At 34.5% G+C, this 23,619-nt stretch overlaps 1 protein-coding gene across 12 annotated transcripts in view; it reads left to right on the forward strand.

Annotated features, from left to right (window-relative positions):
• TMEM260 (transmembrane protein 260) overlaps positions 1-23,619 on the forward strand; it is a 71,780-nt gene that overhangs the window by 1,064 nt on the left and 47,097 nt on the right. For all 12 annotated transcript variants that reach the window (XR_008513081.2, XM_002824772.4, XM_063715874.1 and 9 more), the window contains exons 2-4: positions 4,152-4,183; positions 4,914-5,065; positions 22,466-22,643. Coding sequence is in view for 11 of the 12 variants with exons in the window: in XM_002824772.4 (XP_002824818.2) it covers positions 4,152-4,183; positions 4,914-5,065; positions 22,466-22,643 (362 nt within the window). In the remaining variant the exon portion in view is untranslated. The remainder of the gene's footprint in view (positions 1-4,151; positions 4,184-4,913; positions 5,066-22,465; positions 22,644-23,619) is intronic.

The raw sequence follows: 23,619 nt of genomic DNA on the forward strand, positions 1-23,619 counted from the left end.
TCAGAATAGTGCTGTAATTTCAGGTGGTGAACCTATGGACTGAAGAAGCAGTTTTTGCTGCATCACCGGTGATCCTCAAATTGAGCAGCTTAAACAGCAAACGTTTATCTAATCTCCCGTTTCTGTAAATCAGGAATCTGGATGCCGTTTAAGCTAGATGCTCGTACTCAGAACAAGGTTGCTGTCATGGTGTGCGATGGGGCTGCGGTCTTCTTAAGGCTCAATTTGGGGAGAAACGCAATCTAGTTCTTTGCTATGTGGGTCTCCATAAGTTAACTGACTTCTGTCAAGAAAAAGATGAAGGACACCTGTCTATCCGACACCTCTGTCATTTTGTAACCTAATACTGTAAGTGATATACCACTTCTCCATTTTATTCCTGGAACTTCGTTAGTAAACCCAACCCATATTCAAGGGGGAAGGATTACACAGGTGAGAATACCAGGAGTTGGGGATTAGTGGCGATCATATTTAGGGCTGCCTACCACATTGAAGATCCTTGATGTTCCATCTTCCAATTGTTACCTTTTTTCTTTCAGGTCCTGTTGCACAAGTAGGGATAGTGTTTCATTCGTGTAGTAGGGAGTTTCTGTACCGTGTTACCAAGATTGGTATTTCATAATGGAAGTAACTTTATAGTTGTGAGAGTTTTGGTGCTGGAGAGCATTATTCAGAGGTTAGGTAGTTCTGTTACTTGTAAAAAAATAAGATTGACAGCTACTTATGGTTGGTTGAGTGTGAAGGATGGGAGTGAGATTTATAATAACTGACGTTTGTTGGGCACTTACTATGTGCCAGGCACTGTTCCAAGTGCTTTATATGGGTTGTTGTTTTAACCCTACCAGCTACCCTTAGAAGTAGGTGCAATTATTATTTTCCTTTTATAAATGAGAAAACTAAGGCCCAAAGTCACACAGAGTAGAGAAATCAGGAAAAGAACCCAAGTATGTTGACTTCACAATATGCCCCCTTAACCTCTACTTTTCGTCAAAACATTTCATGAAATTCTTTTCTAAATCCACCATCACATATGTAGTGATATTTAAAATTTATTTAAAATCATGATTATTGCCTTGCCTTTATTAATACTGTATTTTATTTTTTCCCAAAAGAATAAAGTTGTGTATTCAGCTTGAGTTACCAAACTTTAGGTGCTTTAATTTTGTTTGGTTTGATGTTAAATAGTGGTTACTTCTAATATTTTTATGTTCATTTTTGGGAATGATAAACTGTTTTCCAAGTATATGCCAATATGGAAAATTTGCTTTATCGTATATTTGATAATTGTGTTTACATGTTGAATGTACTATTCTTGAATGTTTATGAATTATATTTTCATCAATAAACAGAACACATCTCAAAACCAGTATAAAGCATGTATTCTTCTTCCTGATAAGTCTTACATTTTACTCCATAGATTCATCACATTGTGTGGTCTTGCCAAAATTATTCTTTGTACCACTTGACACACATAGTTCATTTATGGGTGGAGTGCTCGTGGGGCTTTTCGGGGAGGGGGTAGGAGTCTGGCCTTCACTAAATTAGTTTGTACGTGAGTTTATTTCAAAGATACTGTCTTTAACAGATGTGATGTGTGACAGTCTAGTCTAATTAATATTGAGAAGTATGATATAAAGGGAGCTGGTTTTTGTAAAGGTTAAGCATCTGCTGACAACTCTGGGCTTGCCATTAGTTTGTATTGCAGACAGCAAAGCTGTGGTTCTCAGACTGGAACGTACTTCAGAATTACCTGGGACACTTGAGCCCCCAGTGCCAGTGGGGCTTAGTAGATTATGGAATTTGGAGGTATGGGCAAGGAATCATCATTTTTAAAAAGCAGATTAATTCTGATGCAGGTAGACACAGCTCTGAGGAACCTTTCGTGTAAAGGGTTGGGAGAAACTCGGGAGCTCGAGGTTTTTTTACTATTCACTTCCTCTTCTCTATCACAATCAATTTAAGAGTAGTATTTCCCTTTAGATCTGTATCAAGGTTACATTTAGAGACTTTGAATGGGGACATCTTTTCTATTTCGATTTTAGTTTAACATTTGATAAGAATTGATGAAAGTTTGTCACATTCCAGATTTATCTTTATAGCAGCAGAACTCTGGCAAATAATAACAGCACACTGACTTTTCCAGGGTAAAAAGAAGTTAGAGAAAAATAGCCTATTTTTCTTAATGTTAAATGTAATTCTGAATACATTTTAAATGGAGGAGAATGAATAGTGACCTTTGAAATTTTGAACTTATGGTGGCTTTGTCACAAAAAGATTACAAGAACAAAAAAATCAAAAATAGTTTGGAGCTAAAGACTTAAGAGCTAATCCATTATGGAGTAAACTAAAATCATATCCTTTACAGTAGTTAACAAAGGGAACAGTTCTTTGAGACATTGTGAGACCATAAACTATTTAAAAAGAAGCGTTTAGGGTATAAAATATGCTGGTTTCTAAGGTGCTCTTGAATATCTCTTAACAATGTCCTCAAGTAATTGACTTAATCTGTCTCCAGGTGCCCTTATAAGGCTTCCATGATGCAGTCACCTAAGACTGGGGTGTCTTAGTAGCAAGGATGACAATGTGATGTGTCTTTTTGTTAACCTCTGTGTGTATGGCTTGAATTGATGCTTTGTGTGTGGCCAGAGGGGAGAGGTGGTGGTATCCTGGCACGATCGTGAAATGGATAGGATAATGTTTTTAAACTTAGTGGGAGAGAGAAATGAAAACCAACCAGAATATAAGGCCATCTAAAGTGCTAAATAGACTCAAGCAGGTTCTATGGAGGAGGAAGAAGTGATTAATTCTGATGGGGAGGCTAGGGAAGCAGGTGTCTAAGGAAAGGTTACCGAGAAGGTGGCAATTGAACTTGGCCTTGAAGGATTTAGGGGGAGAATGCTAGGGAAAATATTCCAGGGAGAGAAAATGAGTGAGAAGAGGTGCAAAAGAGGACCACTCCAGAGAAACAGTGGGTAATCAGATTTGGCTGGAGGGAACATAGGCTTCATGGATATAAGCCTAGAAAAGGGACCTTGAAACCATAGAAAGCTTGAACGTCATGCTGAGGAATCTGAACTTCATTCAGTAAGCAGAGAGCAGCCACTGAGAAATTTTAGACTAGGGATGCAATCCAGCCTTTTGTGTGTGTGTGTGTGTGTGTGTGTGTGTGTGTGTGTGTATGTGTTTAGGGGCATGGGGGAAGGCAGGTGTTGATTATAAGTGATTTCAGTATGAAGATGAATTGAAGTAGGATTGGTCAAGTCTGTTGCCATAGTCCAGGCCAGAGAGAGTAAAGGTCTAAATTGTAGCTGGGACAGAAATTAAAAGCAGAGTATTGCTATCTATGAAAAGATAGGAAGTGGACAGTAGTACATTTCCTAATAGGTACTAGTAACTTTCATAAGTCATTCATCAATATTGATTCCTTACATTGTATGGTACTACAGTGTACAGGGATGAGTCGGAAATAGTCCCTGTGCTCTGAATATGTAAAAGGTTAACAAATAGGCATCAAATTACTGCATCATAATTTTAGAAATAGTCACTAATGGTGAGGAACTATAAAGGACTATGTAAAGAATATTATTTAATGGTTTGAAAAAATGTCTTACAGAGGACCTTACCGAAATAACCTGGAGTTAATAAACACTTGGAAATCATTTAAAGATATCCAGTGCAATTAATGTGGAGAAGATACCCAAATGCCAGTTTTAGGGTAGTATGGGACATTTTATGGAGTGTCCAAACCTCAGATGTCTGCACATTTTACCTTACCATAAGGTTGCATCTTTATAGACTTTCGTGCTAATTTCTTGAGGGATAATAAAGCCTATTACACTAATGCTCCAACAGTATTTGTATATTTGCAAGTGGATACAACTTTCAAGAGCCAAAATAAGCATTTTTTAAAGACCAGAATTTACCTATATTTCCACTGACCACTTGTTAAAGACTATCAAAGATAGTTTGTTCAATAAGACCTAAGGGAGAAAATATTCTTAGACTATTTCATGCTGTTAAATCTCTACAGATTTACAGTTTTATCCAGTCAAATTAATGCAAAACCCCAATGCAAGCATTTGGATTTTGAAAACTTTGGAGGAGTGTCATTCTCTAATAGTAATTATTGGTTTTACATTATTTTTTCACAGGGGAACTGATCACAGCCGCACATGAGCTTGGAGTAAGTATTAGTTTTATTGTTTAATCAATGCTCTCATTAACAGTTTTAGGAATTAAGAAAGTTTAATTAAGCATGGAGTAAAGTAGATTAATTTATTTTCAAACCCCAGTTTTTAGTAACTTATAAGTACAGTACGTGACAATTTACTTTAAGTTTTAAATCCAATTAAACTAAATTATAAAGCAAAGCCTTTACTATATATACAGTAGCTGCCTTATTATCACCCCAAATTTTGTATAAGCTGTGGAGAATAAAATAAATCGGGTTAACAGTTTTAATAAGTTTATTATTTAATAAACTTTATTATGGTGCATGATCCCTTTAGGCAAGACCTTACGACTGTCAGCGTGGTGGTAATCCGATAGCAGTGTGGTCTTTCAACTTTCTAACCAATAACGATATTTCAGAACCTGCTTTTTTTCAATAGCCTTTTAAATGACCCTAATGTACTGTGAACCCAGAGAACAAACTGCTTAAGAACTGACAATGAAATATGTCACCCTTTCTCTGGGTGACGCACCATGTGATAGACGCTGCCAAATCCACTAAAGAAAATATTTATTTGTATTGCCTCAAGAGGATTACAATAGAAAACCACTATTCAAACATTTAGTCATTGGTGCCTAATCTTTATAGTTGCTTGAGAAAAGGGCTACTTTTCAATTAAGGCCTGTGTGACTCTTCCCTTTCCTAGATGAAAACCTTCTAACTGTTGCTAATTTTTCCGTAGGTTGCCCATCCTCCTGGCTATCCTTTGTTCACGCTGGTGGCTAAACTGGCAATTACACTGTTTCCTTTTGGTTCAATTGCCTACCGCGTCAATCTTCTCTGTGGCTTATTTGGAGCAGTAGCTGCATCATTACTTTTTTTCACTGTTTTCAGGTAAAGTAGTTGATTAGTTAAAATTAATTTTGAGCAGTTGGAGATGTAGATTTCTTACGGCTCAAGTACATACATTAAAAAAATCTTTTGTTGCTTGGTTTCCCTAACACATGTGATTTCACTTTCTTAATGTATAATAATTTCATATGCATTTGACCCCTCAAATGATTACACAGTTGGTTTTGTTTCGTACAATGGAATGAAGGTGTCACCAGTTCATTATCACAATTCTCTGATTAGGCAGAACTAATGAGGTTTGTCATTTTATGAAGATGCAGATGGGTGAGTTTAATTCAACAATATGAGGTTCGTCTTTTGGTAAATGGTAAATATCATTTAATTACTCACAGTATTGCTGACCGGCAGCTGCCTATCAGGTGCAGGGCTAATATCTAATTATATTGTATTCTAAATATGAACATGTTGTATACTTTTTGAAATGAGGATATTAACTGAGGAAATCAATTTGGGATGTGGTTTTAGTAAGGTTTCACTCTGCTCCGTTATGGCTGTAGGAAAGGTAGGCAAATTAGATCCCAAGTAATTCATTGATAGAAGACTTTCTTAGTTTGGAAGGCTACCCTGCTTTTAAAACATTGGTCATTAGTTTAGAATGCTGGTAACCCATTTGTCTTTGATGTTTCTGTCTCCTTCATTCTTAACTCAGTGCATCCTGTACCTAAGAGGATTATAGTGAAAAATACAAATTACACTTTCTGCAAAAGGAAAAACCAAATTAAAACACTTCTTCTAAAAACTTTTGCATGTCTTATTATAAAACAAATGATTTCTGTAGGTAAATATAATTTGAATAGGTACAATTTCAAATGTCTTTTTTGGAGACCAATATTTTTATTTGTGTTAAAGTCATAACACAAATGACTTTTAGCTAAATTCTAAATTCTCTTTTAATTATTTATAGAAAGATAAAAGTTAGTATAACTATAACTCTGAAGTTTACTTTTGATCTGTATGTGAAACAGCTTTCAGATTCAAGTATTATAACTGTTGGTCTTTTCCCAAATTGTTATATTACTAAATTTGTTATTTTAGTCTTTGTGAAATATTTAAAATAATGTTTCTGCTTAGATTCATTAGTACTATTAATATTTTTCTTTTTCTCAATGGTTAGGATAATTTTTATTAGAATTGTTCCTTCTGAGTCTTTTGTAATTAAGAATCTGTCAGTATTTCCACTGAGAGAAAAAGTGTTTTTTGTTTTTAAATATCTAGGTTGAACGGGAACTTCCTTGTTCTGTATTGAATGAGTACATTATTAATTTTCACAAGATACTTTAGAACAAAAACATTTAAAGAAGACTAATATATTCATTTTGATAGTCTGTATTTTAGATCTTTTATGTAACATATACATATATTTAAATGTTATGTAGCTATAAATAGCTGTTTGTGCAAGTAAAGGGATTCATTTTCTAAAACTTTTCTGTGTTTTTCAATATTATTAATTGTTGATACCATTCCATATGAGAACCACTGTAAAAATCATAAATAAAAATCTTAAAAATTTACAGAATCTGGATAGCTCTGGACAGTACTTTTCTTTAAAAATAGCTTTTATTAATTATTACGATTGATTATAATGGTTTAGATTAGCACACTAGCCTATAACGCTTTTCTTTTAATATGCATGGCTAATGATATATTTTATACTTGCTGACATGTGCTTTAAATTCAATCTCTTAATATGACTAAATTAGGTATTTGAGTGGTTTTAATGATATAGTATGTGCTTTGGAAAAGTTGCTTTCTTTCAGAAAAGGGATCTAACAATATTATCTCTTACATAATTTTAACATGAAAATACTTCATTATTTTGAATACAAATAATTGACAAGGTACATGTCATTTGGGAATAACCTAGTTCAAGTGGCAAATCTGTTTTGTCAAACAATAGACACCCTTCAAAAAGGAGAAGCCATCTCTATGGTAATAGGACTAACAGTAGCCTATTGATTGAGTGGAAGAAGACATTATACAATGTCAGCTGGCTTGTTACAATTTCATTTGCTGTATGACCTGAACTTAACCTTTAAAACCTTTCTTCTGTGAATATAAACCCAACAGCAGGACGCAGTTTTTGTACAACCATTACAGTGATGGCTTTTTTCCTGTCCCAGTGTACAGTAAATGTGTTTCTTTGCAGGTTGACTCCCTTATCAGAATTTGTTTAGGAGACATTTCACTACTTTATTCATTTACAAACCAAATCATCATTCTGTTTTGTTGTTGAATATTGAAGGGTTTTGATCCAGGAAACAGTTTTATTCTTTCTTTCCCCCATCACTTGAGAGACCATTACTGTACATGTAGGATTAGTGCTGACTGGTGTGCAGTAAATTAATTCTTTTAACAGGTTTAGGTTTTTTTCAGGTAATTGTTCACATAGCATTCACTATATTTAGCTCTTGGGGTGGACATAAAGACCTTCTGTACCTTTTAAACAAAGATTTTATTTCAAAAGCAAATTTATGTTTAAATGTGTTGATGTAAAAAGCTCCATTTTTTTCAGTAAACATGACTTAGATTGAAAGACCAATTTATTCGTTGTTTCCAATTACTATGTAATTTTTGCTTTTCTTGCATCTTTCTCTTGCTTTTAAAAGCTGTAAGATGTCATTAACACTGCATTTTTTGTCAATCTTTCCTAATGGTTGGCAAGAACTCATTTATATTTGCTTTGCTCTAATGTAGAAAGCATATGAGTAAAACAGCACATTGAAAGCCGTATGTGTCACTGTAGTTTATTGAATTAAAAATAGTAAGATTGTGGCAGTTGTTTCTGTAAGTATTTATTTATGTATTGTCCCCTTAAGGAGTATTTTTAAGCATGCATTATGTTAGGGGAGTTTAATCTAGTACATTTCATTTATATGAAATAGTAGTCATTTTATTAATGTGTACATCTGTGTTTCTAAGGCTGTAATATAGTTAGTGGTTTCTGGGAACTGGGGTTTTCTTTTTTAAGGCTATTAAAGTAAATGATTTTTAGATTTAATAGCATAGTATTTAAAGTGCCCTATTCTATTTGAAATTCACGAATCCTATTAATATAAAAATTTAAAGTTATAGGTAATATAAATCATTAACATGAACACCATTTAACATTATTTAATGCTTGAATTTCAAAATTATTTTCTAGGAAATGTCAAACTAGGTCTTATTTACTGAATAAAGAAGGAGTACTGAAGTCACTATCATTAAACATCTATATTCTCATCCTTCATATGTTCCGGTATCACTAAAAGAGAAGGGAGCATGTTGATAGCATTGTATAAAAATTCTTTACCTCAGGGAAGATTTACATTGCTTATGATATCAGAGGAGGGTATATGTCGTGTCATTTATTTTGGTAGTTACAGTGCAGGGGATGTATTCTCAACAGGCCTGAGAGTCAGCCTATCCTTTTCAAACTATTACTGGCCAAATGGAACTATAGAATTCATTCCACAATATTTGTTGAAGACTCATGTGAATTGAAAGTAAAGCTCTTATTTTTTATAATCAAAATTCAGTGCTTATTTTAAAGAAAGTAATACAAAGTTACTAACCATTAAATAGGCAGTTTTTCAAATATTTTTTCTAAAAGGTGTAGTTTCAGGAAACTCACATAAAAATACTTCCTAACATCATTAATATTGTGCAGTAAGACATCAGATCTCTTAATGTCAAGTAGATTACCTAGAATATAGGAATATTAATAATATTAAAGGTATATTGAAACTTTGCTTACTACAAAGAACGTATGATCAATTTCAGTAATCCTTAAATGTCTTCTGGCAGATTGTTTTGTGCCAGTATTTAACTCATGGATTTTGTAATTTTATAACTTATATATTTTTAAACATTGTGTTGCTGCTAAAAATTAATTTGATTAAATTTTAGAAGGCGAAGACTTGATTCTGAGCACTGTGTCTGCTATTCTTATAGCTTCAGTTAAGATTCCATTCAATAAAGAATAGAAAATTAAAATGCCATACCTTAGAGAATGCAGAATCTCTTGCCTAGGGGACATTTGGATTTTCCAGCTCAAAGAGTATTTTAGATTATTGCCATAGAGAATAATGTGAAGCTCTTCCTAATTTCAGAAGTAACTATGCATAAGTAACAAATAGTTACCAAGTTTTTGTAGTTGAAGAAGAATGGAAAGTACTGGAGCATTAATTTCCATTCAGGAGAATATCTGTCTTGATCCCTGGTTAATTGATCATATATTTCTCTCATACTTGTATTAAAATTGCATTGACTTAGACTGCTTAAGCATATTAAGAGCTTGGTTCATTTGCATTTTCTTATAAGTAGAGGGACATATTAGGCTCAAATAGCAGCACTTCATTTTGAAGGGAAAAAAAGCAGGGCAAAAACTCTTTTTTAAGACTGTAGAGTCTTTTCTGACAGCTAGTCAGAGTTAGAATTAGTTCAAGGAAATGTTAATAATGCACTGCCTGGCCTAATCCCTTTGATATCACCAGGTATCCTCCTGTTCATGGGTTAATTGCTTTAAAAGCGAAGGCAATATTCTGAGCGGTGGGCCGCTTCACCTTTTCACAGCTGTTACCATTGAGTGACAACTAAATCCCATGTGTAAGATGAGGAAGAGCTCAATCTCCAATTGGGAGAAAATTTATGTAAACCACAATCCCTTCAGAATGTGCGGAAGTCATAGACTTTCTTGATTTACTCTGCTTTTCCCAGAAAGCTCTATTGTTCACTTTCCTAAGTCCCATCAACCCTTTGTAGCAGAATATCACAGCGGCAGCAGATAGCTTGAAATATATAAATGCTATCATAGCTCTGATTAATAGCAGTGCTTATGAGTCAAGTCTGATAACAGTGCAGCTCTCCACTCAATTTCAGATACTGCTAATGGAATCTGTCTTCTCCAATTGTAATATGAGAAGGCCTAATTTGCCATGGAGCTTGGAGCTGTCACCAGTAGGGGATTGTGGGGTCAGATGGGAGCTGCCAGGTTTTTGCCCTGCAGCTTGTATCTCTCACTTTGAATAGAGCAGCCCCCTGCCTGCCAGTTAGCTGATAGGCCGCCGTGGGGTTTATGCCACTATATACAATAGGAAAGGGCTACATAGGCTGACTTTATAATTGTGAAGCTAGCTCATATTTGCACAGCTACTGTCTGTGCTGCATAATTTCTAATAAGTGGTTTTAACAAATGTCAGATTATGAAAAGTTTCCTCAATTACAAAAACTTATAAAACATTTAAATTGCTAAATCTGTTTCCTGCCGAGATTTTGCCACTGGAACTAGTCATCAGTTATTACGGTTGTAATAATAAACGCACATATTTCTTTAAATTACAAATAAAATTATAGATCATAACTCATATAGATTTGGTGCTTTTCAAAGCCATAAAAATAGAAAATAGTCTTAATGAATTGAGATATTAAGATACACTTCATAACTTTGCATAAGACTACTTAATATTAAATCTGTATTGTTTATTAAGTTGGTTAGTATTGCTGATGAAAGTAGTTTAATACCCTCATTCTGTTGACTTTAGTTATTTGGATGTTTTACATTGACTTCCTATACTTTTAGTATCTTAACATTGTAAGAATTATGTAGCGTCTTCTAAGTTTTCAGTTAAAAAGGAATTAGCATGATGATATGCCTTGGCCGGTGCCTTTGAGAATACTCTGATGGAATATCCTTTTGACCAATTTCAGTCTTGCTACTGAAAGCAAAATACATTTTGAAGATTGAGTAACAAACTAATCTTGAGGTTTTATATGTTTTTATACATTTTAAGCAAAATTGACTGAAATATGTAATTGGGGAGTTATTTTAAACCAGGCTGTACCATTGTGCAAGTTACCTGGCATACTGTGAAAACTTAGTAAAACGTGAAGTAAATTGCGGTTGTTCCTATAAAGCCTAGTTGAATGTTTTCTTCCACATATTCAGGAATAAGTTGATGGAGTATAATAAAATGAATTGTTTTAAACTTTAAATAGCTTTATCGTTTAATAGCTAATGCACAACTCTTAATTCTAATGGAAATTGTGTGATTACCTTTTATTTATGGGAGCTATTCCTAACCTTACTCCCTGCATTTCAGTTGTGCTTTTTAACTTTTTGAAGGCTTTAAATTTTTTACTCTAATTTTATGTAGTGGTTTTGAATCAGGATTAATACTTTATACTTTTCCTTTTAGAGTACTGGTAGTCAATATTTATATAGCTGAAAATTCTGAGTAAAACAGTTCTCCTTTTGATCAAACCTCATGAAGTAGAACTAACCTTAGTAAGTTTTTATCTGGAATGACAGTAAATTTTTCTAAAATGTGGAAGAAAGGACTTATTTGCAAATTCATTAAAGATGGAAATATTTTAAATTTTTTTAGGTTCAGTGGTGATGGCTTCACAGATGTACCTTTTATATCCTGTCGTAAATTATTGATTTATGTTCTTAGGTCTAAACTTGACAATGAAAAGATTTATATTCTACTGCTCTCTCAGTGGCCTCATTATATTATATTCTACTCAATATATTATATTCTACTGCTCTCTCACCTGGCACATGTTAGATACCCAGAACATATTTGTTAAAAGAATGTTGAGTGAGCTGCCACCAAAAGAAGGAGGCTTAGCAGAACTTAGGTTTTCAGTAACTTAGCTCCCTAGTTTGACCATTCTCCAGGTAGACTGGAGAGAGAAATACATGGTGTTGATTATATGAATGAGCCTGAAGGGAACTTTTAAATCATTTTCATGACTAGGACCCAGAAAGATAAGAACGTGGAAGGATAAGGGTGGTAGATTTGCTCTTCATTTTATCCTCCTTTATCATACTTCTTCCCTGTAGTCAGCTGCACTATTTTAGTTGTCACTATGAATTGACACTAATAGTAATTTATTAAGCAATAACGTTCAGATGCTGCACTGTGGCCTGCCCAGTCAAATTCCACTTCAAGTAGGAATTCTCACTACACTCAGTATAGACGTAGGGCAGTGTACCTTCTGTGTTGGGTTCTTTGCATGCAAGTAGCACTGAAGACAAATATATTCATGAATTTTATGAGGCATGTCAAATGTGTGTTCGGAAAGAATTTCAGGTTTCTGTTATTTGCCTTTTGATTAAGGGTTAGACAAACATGTGACTACACATGAAAATCAAATACTGTGTAGTGGAAAGAAAAATATACCTTATCAATAGCAAACCTGTGTCAATGGTGTAAATTGTAACCTCGTGATTTATCCATTGTGTCAACAGAGGAATAGTATTCCATCAGTGAGAAAACTACTATGCAATCAGTACCTTTCTTAGGAATCTTATCTGGGTCTCATGAATTTTGGGGACCAAAAAAAAGAAGACAGTTATGTTTTAAGCAGAGAATTCTGATGCTCACATTTGATGCTTAATAGCATCACATCATCCTTACTCCAGTGGAGAATTTCTGTCATTTGCATGATCTGGGTGAGATTTTAAACACTTGACTGCGTTTCCCATACTATCTATCATACTCTTGGTGTGTCTTTTTTTGTTGACTAAACACTGTGCTCTCTTGGAATGTGAACTACATGGTTTTATTGTTAACCTAAGTAAAAAGCAATCAGGAAGATTTATCTACTTCAAATATACTGTAAAGTATATTTTTATATGAAGTATAAAATTATTTATATAAAACAAAATGTACTTCAATGACTTTTGGGTTTGATATTTTGAATAATCTATATCAGTGCTTTCCCCCATTATTATGAGATCTTAGAATTAAGTTTACCTCTCTAACAGTGTAAAAACTTGATTTTGATTATTGGTATTGACAGGTATCTTTTATAATACAAGGGTTGTGTTATTAAAATGATCATAGTGGTGTTTGAAGATTGTGATCTTTTCCTCATATGACCTAATATGATTTTTATCTTTCTATAAGTCAGATTAGATGATTAAAATATGTATTTCATTTGAAGGAATACCTCATTTGACCTTGCTCTATTGGGGCTCTGTAAGAATTAGATTGAGAATGGAAAACATTTTTTTTCTCATATCTAATTTATCATAAAGTGTTCTCAAGTTAAAATAGAAAATAGTTTAAACTATTAGCCATATATTTGTGAGTTCTGGTGAAAAGAGTTCTCATTTATTCACAACCTCATTTGAATTTCTCTTTTGCTTTTAGTTTGGTTGAAGTAATAATCAATTTCAGTGGGAAAAAAATGTCTTTTCACTTTAATGGGCTAATTTTAAGATTCTACTTTAGCATGTTATTAACTCCTTAGTTGCTTTTTAAAAATAATAAGCATATTTGTTCAAAAGAATAAAATGGAAATTGAAAATAGGTCTCCTGGATTGCCAAGTGAAAACACAATCATGTTTTTGATTATGTCATTTTTATTTGAAAAAAATCATCAGACTTACTCTACGGGTAGATGACAATTGTTTATCTTATTTTGGGTGTAGTTTTATTTACAGTTCATCTGCACTTTAGACTTTATGGATTATACAAGATAGCTTGTTTTGTGAGCTCAGATTAACAATTTCATTTAAATCTCCTATTTAAATAATGTCAGGTTGGACATTCCTTCCATTTATTTTTAAAAGAAAGATTACTTAAATCAGAAATTTGGACTGCCAATTCATTTAATAGTATTGTATGCAAAAGATTTATGAATAATGTTTTGCTCTACTTATACAATTTAACTCTGCCAAAAAAATTTTAAATATATGTTGTAGTCTTTCCAGGGGAAAAATTTTTTTTATAGAGTATGTCTCCTGATTAGAGTTATTCCCAAAAAGAGATTGCAACTAACTTGTCTGATCACTCACTCACAGGTTCCCTTCATTGGTAACGATGATAATTGGCCAGGATCATAAGATAATAAAGGCCCCAGTGATCAGAAAGGATAGTGGATTAATTGGAAGCTCTAGGAATTCTGTAAACTCATAGGAAAATTGCTTTCTTTTAAACTCATACTAAACAGATGATAAAAGTGCTTCTCAGTAATCTCTCTTAGCAAGTGTAAGACTAGATATGCCTTCAGATATATTTGTTGTTATGATTTTTGTAGCATCACAACCTCATTTGAATTTCTGCACAGGTAAAAAAAAACCTTCTGCACATTTAACTTTTTATTTCTAGCTCCAATATGTAGTGTCTTATTGATATGGAGGGTTCATTGTTGTTTGGCTCAATAAAATATAAAATGGGAAATTTGATGTGTTTTGTTTGAAATTTCACAAAAGTTTGAGAAAATTAAGGAACTTTCTTTACAAATCAATGTGTGAAAGGCAATATGAGTAACTGTGAACCTATATTTTATTTTATTTTCTTTTTTGGAGTCAAGGGTATCACTCTGTCACCCAGGCCAGAGTACAGTGATGCTATCATAGCTCACTGCAGCCTCAACCTCCTGGGCTCAAGCCATCCTCCTGCTTCAGCCTCCCACATAGCTGGGACTACAGGCATGTGCACCATGCCCAGCTAATTTTTATTTATTTTTATTTTTTAGTAGAGATGAAATCTCACTGTGTTGCCCAGGCTGGTTATGAACCCCCAAGCACAAGCGATCCTCTGCCTCAGCCTTGCAAAGTGCTGGGATTACAGGGATGAGCCACCACGCCCAGTCTATATTGTATTATTCTCTTTGAAATACTTATTTTATAGACAAGGAATAAAGTAATATGAAAATAGAAAGTTTTTAAAAATAAATTATTACTTCTATACCCTTGCCAAAAAGAATATTTAAACACTTGAATTAAGGTACAGAATGATAAAATAATATCCCTTGGTTTCTGGAAGATCTATCCATACAAACATCATTTTATTTAAGAAAAAAAATCAATGTAACAAGTTTAAAATGAATTCTTTAATTTTTCCCTTAATAGCATTTGTTACCAAGACACCATTTATATAATTGTACAAGACAGCAATAATAAAGGACATGGCTCTTAAACAAAATTTACCCCAAGACCAAAACATCTTTTGTCTTAATTTTTTGCAGTTTAAAAAAATATTTCTTTCCAAATAATGGCATAAGTAATCTTATCAAACATTATTTGAAAATGTTTGGACTTACATTGAGGTCATTAGAAACCATTGCTACTTGGAGGGCATTAAAAACTACAAATAAAGTATGTCTTAAATAATATATATATGGGAAACAACTAGTTTTTCAAAAAATCAAATAGTTTTTCTAGGGACACACACACATATATATGTGAGTGTGTGTGTGTATATATACATACACATACACATATATAGAGAGATATATTTTTAATTAAAAAATATATCAGGCCGAGTGCGGTGGCTCACGCCTGTAATCCCAGCACTTTGGGAGGCCAAAGCGGGCGGATCACCTGAGGTCAGGAGTTCGAGACTAGCCTCAACATGGAGAAACCCCATCTCTACTAAAAATACAAAATTAGCCAGGCGTGGTGGTGCATGCCTGTAATCCCAGCTACTCAGGAGGCTGAGGCAGGAGAATTGCTTGAACCTGAGAGGCGGAGGTTGTGGCGAGCCGAGATCGCACCATTGCACTCCAGCACACCAATATGCTGACAGGTTATCCAATATTATCAATAGTCCAAAAATAATTTTTTGACTTTGTATTACATTATATAGAGGATTTTAAGTTCTTAAAATCTGGTTTCTTTATAGTGTTTTGATTAGGTTACAGTTAAAAATTTATATTCCTCAGGGTATTTTTTTAATAAATATAGAAATATCTATTTCATACCTATTTATTGCGTTTAATTGGATGAGAACCTAGAGAAGGGGCAAGTATCCTAGTCTTAGAGAAAATATTTCAGGGAATACTTGCAAAAGACGATGCTTATACTGAGTTGTAAACAGTTACGTGGGATTTAGCAAAGTGAAGGCAAAACAGTGTTCCACATACAGGTTAAACATCCCTAATCAAAAAATCCGAAATCTAGAATGTTCCAAAATCTGCAACTTTTTGACTACTGACATGATGCCCAAAGGAAGTGCTCATTGGAGCATATTGGATTTCAGATTTTCTGATTAGAAATGTTCAACTGATATGTGTTCTTCAGATATTCCAAAATCTGAAAAAATCCAAAATTTGAAACACTTCTGGTCCCAGGCATTTCAGATGAGGGATCCTCAACCTGTATAGAGAACCTCATTTGCAAAGAAACCCCGAAGTGGAGAAACAGCTTTTAAGTATAGGGACTTGCAAGTCATTTAGTGTTGATGAAACATAAAGTTTGATGTGTTATGTTAAAAGACCAGATCATGAAAGGTTTTTTATGTCATGATGAGGGGCTTATATTATGTTTTATCATTCAAGGAGAGGTCATTAAAGGGTTGGAGTCAGAAATGTGAGGTCAGATGTTTTGAATCTCTTACTCTGTTGGCAATGGTGGGCATAGGACTGGGGGCAGATGGCTTACCATGTTGTTGGATTGGTTTGAGTCTGAGGTGATGATAATAGCTAAAATGGGATGGTGGTGGTATGGATGGAGGGAAGATTAGCTTTAAAAATTATTATGAAATGAAATTGGCAGGATGTGTTATTTTCGACAGAGAGAGAGAGAGAGGGAAAAGAAGCTTTGATGATCACTACCAGGTCTCTTAACTTAATTAACTAGGTAGATAATGAAAGTCACTAAGATAGAGAATACAGGAGTAGGAAACCATTTTTAGAAAAGAGAATGAGAAATTAATTTTTTACATGTTGACATTGAGGTTCTTTGGGACATCCAGAGTTGGACTGGCATTGGGGTGTACCATAGTTGGTTGGAGATATTTAAGTCCCACAGTACAGGAGAGTGCAGTGCTGGGAACAGATCTGTTTTTTTCAGTTTGTGGTTAGCAGCTGAAATCAAGATAGTGGATAAAGTGACTCTAGCCACCCAGAGTGTGTAGAGTGAGAAAAGCAATTGTCTGAGAATGAAATCTGGGGAAATAACCAGCTTTAAAGAAATTAATGGAAAAAGAGGAGACATTCAGAAAAAAACACAGAAGGAAGATCCAGAGCCAAAAAAGGAAAACCAGGGGGATATGCAGTCCCAGACATCAACTCAGTAAAGTGTGTCAAGGGGAGTGGTCATCAACAGGGATCAACACAGCAGAGAGGTCCAGAAAGCCTGTTGTCACTGGAGACCTCAGCAAGAGCAATTTCACTAGAAGGCTACAATGAGAAGAAAGGTAGAGGCTGCAGATGTGGACATGTGAGGCTGATCCTGAGCCTAGCCCTTACCCTGAAATGTGTCTTCATGAAATCATCCCTGATGCCAACCTGCTTTGTAGTCATTTATCTTTGTCTCACTAAGGTGAAATGAAGCATGCTCAGATAATGCATAGGCAATGTGACTTGAGCAATATAATGAGACTATCTTCTTATAGAATCAATGAATTAACTGAAGACTTTCAAAGTCTTCAGAAGATCATCATCCTTATCACTATTGGCATCATCCTTTGATGTGTCAGCACAAATCACAGACATGACTTGCTGTGTCCTGACGTGGGAGTCACGGCTCCTTAGTAGCATGCATGTGAAGCCATGGCATGGGGCCACAGACCTGTATTCCTACATTGCACTCAGCCTGCAGACTTACTAGTGCACATGTACCAACTACTGGCAGACTTTCAGGACAAATACTTAGTTTTATTGAAAATCTTAGGATTTTGAGAACAGCTTTTTAAAACTGTTCCATCATTGGCTGCTTTCAACAGTAGAGTCTAATCTTGCTTAACTGGTCTGTTCCATCCACTAACAATTTGATGTTCCCTTCCCCAACCCACTTTTCACTCCCTGGTATGACTTTAGCTTTCATTTCACTCATTTCATTGATGGCTCACACTGTCTGCGATGTAATTGGCACCCACAACCCTTTGCTCATCCTTCTTACCTCCTCCATTAGCTCCCTACTGGCTTTACTTCCTTTTCTATTCAGTCTAGGCCCCATGATTCATTACTTTAACTCCCACTCTTGTCCTTCTGTCCTTTTGCCCTCCTGTCCCTTTGACCTAGTAAAGCCCCAAAAGATGGCTCCATCCAGCTTCTCCAGGATAAAATAATACTTTATTTTATTATTATAATAAAGCCTGGGTCAGGCTACTGCAGACCTATCCACAGCCATGTATATGACACTGCTGCTCCATCTCCACAGTCTCTGTAGTCTTCAAACTCAGCTGAGCATTAATTGCTACCTACAAAGCCTTGTGTGTATCCTTCTTGAGCTGTGGAATTTTTCCATAACAGATGTTTCAAGTTATTTCAACTTCTTAATCCACTAGTTTGTATATGTTACATGGCAAGTAACTGTTGATTGATTCTGAGTCTTAGCATAAGGTAAACTTTAAAAAAAAATTGTATTAGCAGAGGAGTCGTCTTATACATGTAGCTCTGATAAACTGGCTCATGATCTTCAGTATGTTCTCGTTGCTGCATAACTGGATAAGGTGTGAAGGGAAAACAAAAACATAAAAGCTCCTGATTTGGAAGACTTAGCTGAGCCTGTCTTTGGAAACAGAATCAATTAAACATGTATATGTTACTTGGACTAAATCCAACATAAGCCCATACAAAATGGTAGTTCAAGCGTCTCAAGTTTTTTAGAGAATGTTAGAATCTATTGTTTAAGTTGTCTATCATCCTCTTTGCAAAAATCCAAAGTCATTTGGGTCTTAAAAATTATTTGGATAATTTTTCTTCCAAAATGAAAAGAGGTGATGATTAGTCACATACAGTAGACAATTTGGTCAGCATTTAAATAAGCAGTAAATAGCCCATGTATTAACTGTCATAAAGTAAACTTTTAAAGGTGGTGTGTTGAAATATGTGCATTTTAAGGAGCATTCAGAGTTTGACTTATAAAAATCCTATTGAAATCAAAGAAATTCATACAGGCTTATCCCATATAGATTATTATATGAAAACATGAATACTGGGTCCTCCAAAACATTTCGTATTCTGTGTATCCTGTGTATGGATGTACACATGACTTTCTGCTCTTAGAGGCATACCTCCTCTCTTCTGTTTTGCACAAGACTAGGAGAACAGGAGCATTTTATTTTCAGAATTTCTTCACACAGTTTTCCTTGAAAAAGTAATGAGAAGTATATTAAAGAGGGAAGACAGTGTGTTTCAGTCAGGGTTCTTGGTTGCAAGCAGGTGACACTAGGTGTGGTTAGCCGAAAAGAAACATAGTAAAATGAAGTTGGGAAGAACTCTACAATTCAATAATAAAAAAGCAAATAATCCAATTTAAGAAATGAGCAAAGCGTCTGAATAGACATTTCTTTAAGGGAGATATACAAATGACCAATAAACAGAAAAAGATGCTCAGCAGCATTAGCCATTAGGAAAATGCAAATCCAAACTTCAATGAGATGCCACTTCACACTGACTAGGATGGCTAGAATTAAAAAGCTAGATAGTAAGTACTCACTAGGATGTGGAAAAATCAGACTCTCATACACTGCTGTTGGGAAACAAACAAATTGAAAGATCCACTATGCTTTTGTGTGCATTACATTAGGACTACAAGGCAAATTCCTGTAGACTTAGTTTGATTTCCCAGCAAGTTCATCTGATGCTAAAAAGGTTGAGATTTTAGATTTGATTTCCATTACTGGTTTCATAATCAGTTACCTTGTCTTCTGCTGTTTTACTCAGCGGTCTCACAAGTTATTTCTCTAATGCCAAGGAAAATCAGGTGAAACAGTACATGGATTGCAAAATCATCTTGACCTTAGTGGGGAGATAGAGAGAGAAAATTCAGATTATAGACCTTGCTGATATGGGATTAGTCTTCAGTAAAATACTCATGTACCTAACTTTGTGTAACAATCTAAGGTAACCAGATAAATGTTATCATTGAAGTCAAAAATTTTACCTTACATTCTTTAATTTTTAAAACCTTATGAAATATTTGAAAAGGCAGTTAACGTAGTTCATAATTCTAATATTTAATGTCAACCTGCTTAGCTTCAGGTAACACATTTCTGCAGGAATGTTGTAGAAATGATGCTGTATTCTTTTCACTAGAATAGATTGGGAAGCATATGATGTTTGTCCTATTACTAATACTGTTAATTTTGGTCCTGTGGTTAAGATTGTGTCTGACAGTTTTCACCACTGTAAAGTTACCATTTTTCCCTTGGTAATTCATCTATTTATAGGAGACCTTGAGACTATACATATTCTGTTACTCCAAAACTTTTACCCACTAGTTTTGGTATTCATTGATTATTATTAAGATGGCTGCCAAATGGTGATTTCTAATTCCATCATTTCTTCTACAATTATTAGTGACTTTCTATGGAAAGGCCAATGATGTCCTTCTCACCTATTTATTTACATCACTAGATTCATGGTTTCTTATGAATTAAGTGATTTACAAGCTATTACTATAATTATTTTTGATGCTTAAATTATCCCAGATTTGCCCAGTGGGAGCCTCTTTAAGCTGGCTCGTGTGTCCTTCTGTCATGCCCCCATCATTCTTTGAGCACTTCTTTACTTTCTGGCACAAGATGTTTCAGACTAATTTTGTGCTGGAGCTACCCCGGCTCTAGAATCAGCCGTTTCTCCAAGGATGCTAATTTCGGTTTTAAATAGAGGAAGGAATCTTGTATCTTATGCTGACTTTCCTAAATAATATTGACATATGAAACATAGAAGTTCCTTTAAAAATGTTAGAAATACTTTAATTTGTTCTTTCGTTCAGTAAGTTTCCTTTGTGTGTTTGGGGCTAGATACTTCCAATATAAATGATATTTAACTCCAATTCACATTTCAAAAACAATGTTAAAGTAATTGTTACAGACAATTAAATACTATAGATGTACAGAATGGGCTAAAAACCTAGGAACTGGAGAAACATTTGAGAAAGAAGTAGGATTTAAATAAATAGAAAGGAGCAGGGAGGACTTTAGATTCGGGGTACAGAATGAGCAAAGGTATAGTGCTAGGCATAGGCATGTCTTATTAGGAAATTTTGATGAGCCTGACTAATTGGTGGAGAGAATAATGTTGATCGTTAGTGAATGAGTGGGATCCAGTTTATTGGAAGCCTGGATTCTAGGCTGACTGATTTAGAACTTATCCCTCAAGCAGCGGAGAGTCCTTAAGTTTTTGGGCTGGGTAGTCATAAAGAATATGTTTTAGGAAACTTGATATGATGTTATATTGCAGAATAGATTGAAAAACAGAAGACAAATTAGGGAACTCTTAAAATAAGTGTAAGGCAGTAAAAATACAAATAGGAATGAGTAGACAGGAAAGTAATTTGGAAGAAAGAAATAACATGTTGAATCAGGATCACTGGAAGAATGGGAAGCTGAAAGAAACGGGAAACTGCTGATTTTTTAAGAGAAAGAAAACAGAAATAAATTGCAAACAGAAACTCAAAGTAAAAACAGGTTTACTGATATTGAGATTTTTATTTAATCATTTAAAAATAATGATTGACTAAAGCCATAGAACTACCCTGTAACTTTTTATACAAAAGGATATAGTTGAAAATTAATGGTTTGGAGCTATAGAATATGATAATTGTTAGACGCAGTAATGCTTGCTGAATTTTCTAACACTATTAGAAATAGGCATTTCATAATAGCTTTCATTTTCATAGTTTTAGATTAATAAGGAAATAGAAAGTTGTTTTGGTTTGATATGCACTAGTAAATTCAACCACACTACCAGTCTCAAATCAAATCTCTGAACTGAGATCCAGATTCCTGATTGTTTTAAATCGTATGGGTTTTGTTGGCATTTGTGGGTGAGAAATTTGTTTCTAAGTGTAGCATCTGATTCTTCTGGTGTTATTTAAATTCACATTCCCGTCTTCTTCTTTAGAAAAAAATTAGTTTTAACTTCAACATTGTCTAAAGAAAAAAACCCTTGCAAAGTAAGAACTGCACTGTATAAGATATTGAAATCATCAAATATTGTGATCAAGACATTCTTTGCCATATGCTGAGAGATGAAAATAGAAGGTACCTAGGTCCAAACATTCTACCTGAAGTGAGAATGCATTTTCCTGAATAAATATTTTTTCATTTCATTAATTTTTACAATCAAACATTTAGGTCTTAACTAGACCATCCTTCTTCATGGATAGAGCAAGAAAATGACACAGGTTTGTTCTCTCTCTAGCTACTGTGTCTTCAGGTTTTCTGAACTGGCGTGAGTCCTAGCAGTTAACATCTGAGGACTGAACCTCATTCTAGCCATAGGTTAGTTTATTTGTTCATTAATAGGTTAACATATGAACTTCCTAATTAAAATTTGTTGAAGGAAATTATTATATGAGGTAATGTATTAACCATATAATGTGTTGGAGTAGTGCTGGGTGACTGTCATAATTTCTGCTGGTACAGTTTACCAAAAGGGAAATAAAGTTAGTTCTTTTTGTTGGGAAAGAAGATTTCATGTTATCTGTGTTTGCAGGCTTTCTGGCTCATCTGCTGGAGGAATCCTTGCTGCGGGGGTGTTTTCATTTTCTCGTCTAACATGGCAGTGGTCCATTGCAGCAGAGGTTTTTAGCTTAAACAATCTGTTTGTGGGGCTGCTTATGGCTCTTACTGTACATTTTGAGGAAGCAGCAACTGCTAAGGAGAGATCAAAGGTAACCTATTTTGATCAAAGTGAAATCAGTTTTTGTTTTAAGTTTTAGACAGATGTATTTCTTTTTAACATTGGCTTAAATACCTTTTATCTATTCTGATTACCGTCGGGATAATCTAGCATGTTGAGAGAGAAAATGATCTCAGTCTTTTTTATTATGGATGGAACCAGGATAGCCCTTATAAAACATGGCACTTTTCTTCCCTCAGAGTTCAAAAGTTTTTTGGAGAATTAGAGGATTATAAAATCCCCTGTGTGTCCAGTGGGAAAGATAGGCTTGTTGGTTAATTCACCATCATTTGTTTGTGTATATTATCAGAAGGTGCCAAGCTCTACACTGGCCCCCTTAAATTAGGATGCATTGACTCACTCCTTAATTGCCAAAAAAGGTCAAATTTGTAATTTACTTAACTAAAAGAAGAGTATCAAATGTAAACCATGAAGTAGTTCAGAAGAGATTACAATGAATTTTAAGATAAACACTATCATCAAAATCACTTGACATGTGAAAGAACCCTATCTTCTAAGAACTTACAGTCTACACATTGGGAAATGCCAAATCATCTTAGTATAGGCAGCTTTGTGTTGTTAAAGAGTGTAGAAACAAAAGACCATCATGGTTTATATGTGGTTTCCTGTGATGCTATTAGAGGGGTTAAAAGGACATTTGGCTTAAAAAATGTCTGATTATGTTAAAAAATTATTCAATACTCTTTTTAAAGAGTGAGAAGGCACACTATTCAGGTTCAGGTATAGGGACAACTGCAATGGGGTTTTGTAGTAGGGGAAAGAAATCAGGCTCAACTCCAAATACAAGGAAAAGTGGGAATTTATAGCCAAGGAGCAGGGTGGGAGTCAGTGTATGGAAAATTACTGAGAGGAAACATCAGCGGTAAAGGGAGATTTGACTGAATTCTTGCTGAAAGCAAGCCAGGGTGATCAGACATCACCTAGGGAATGGTAGTGGATGAAGAACT

Source organism: Pongo abelii, chromosome 15 (assembly GCF_028885655.2).
Source record: "Pongo abelii isolate AG06213 chromosome 15, NHGRI_mPonAbe1-v2.0_pri, whole genome shotgun sequence".
In the NCBI taxonomy this organism is placed as follows: domain Eukaryota; kingdom Metazoa; phylum Chordata; class Mammalia; order Primates; family Hominidae; genus Pongo; species Pongo abelii.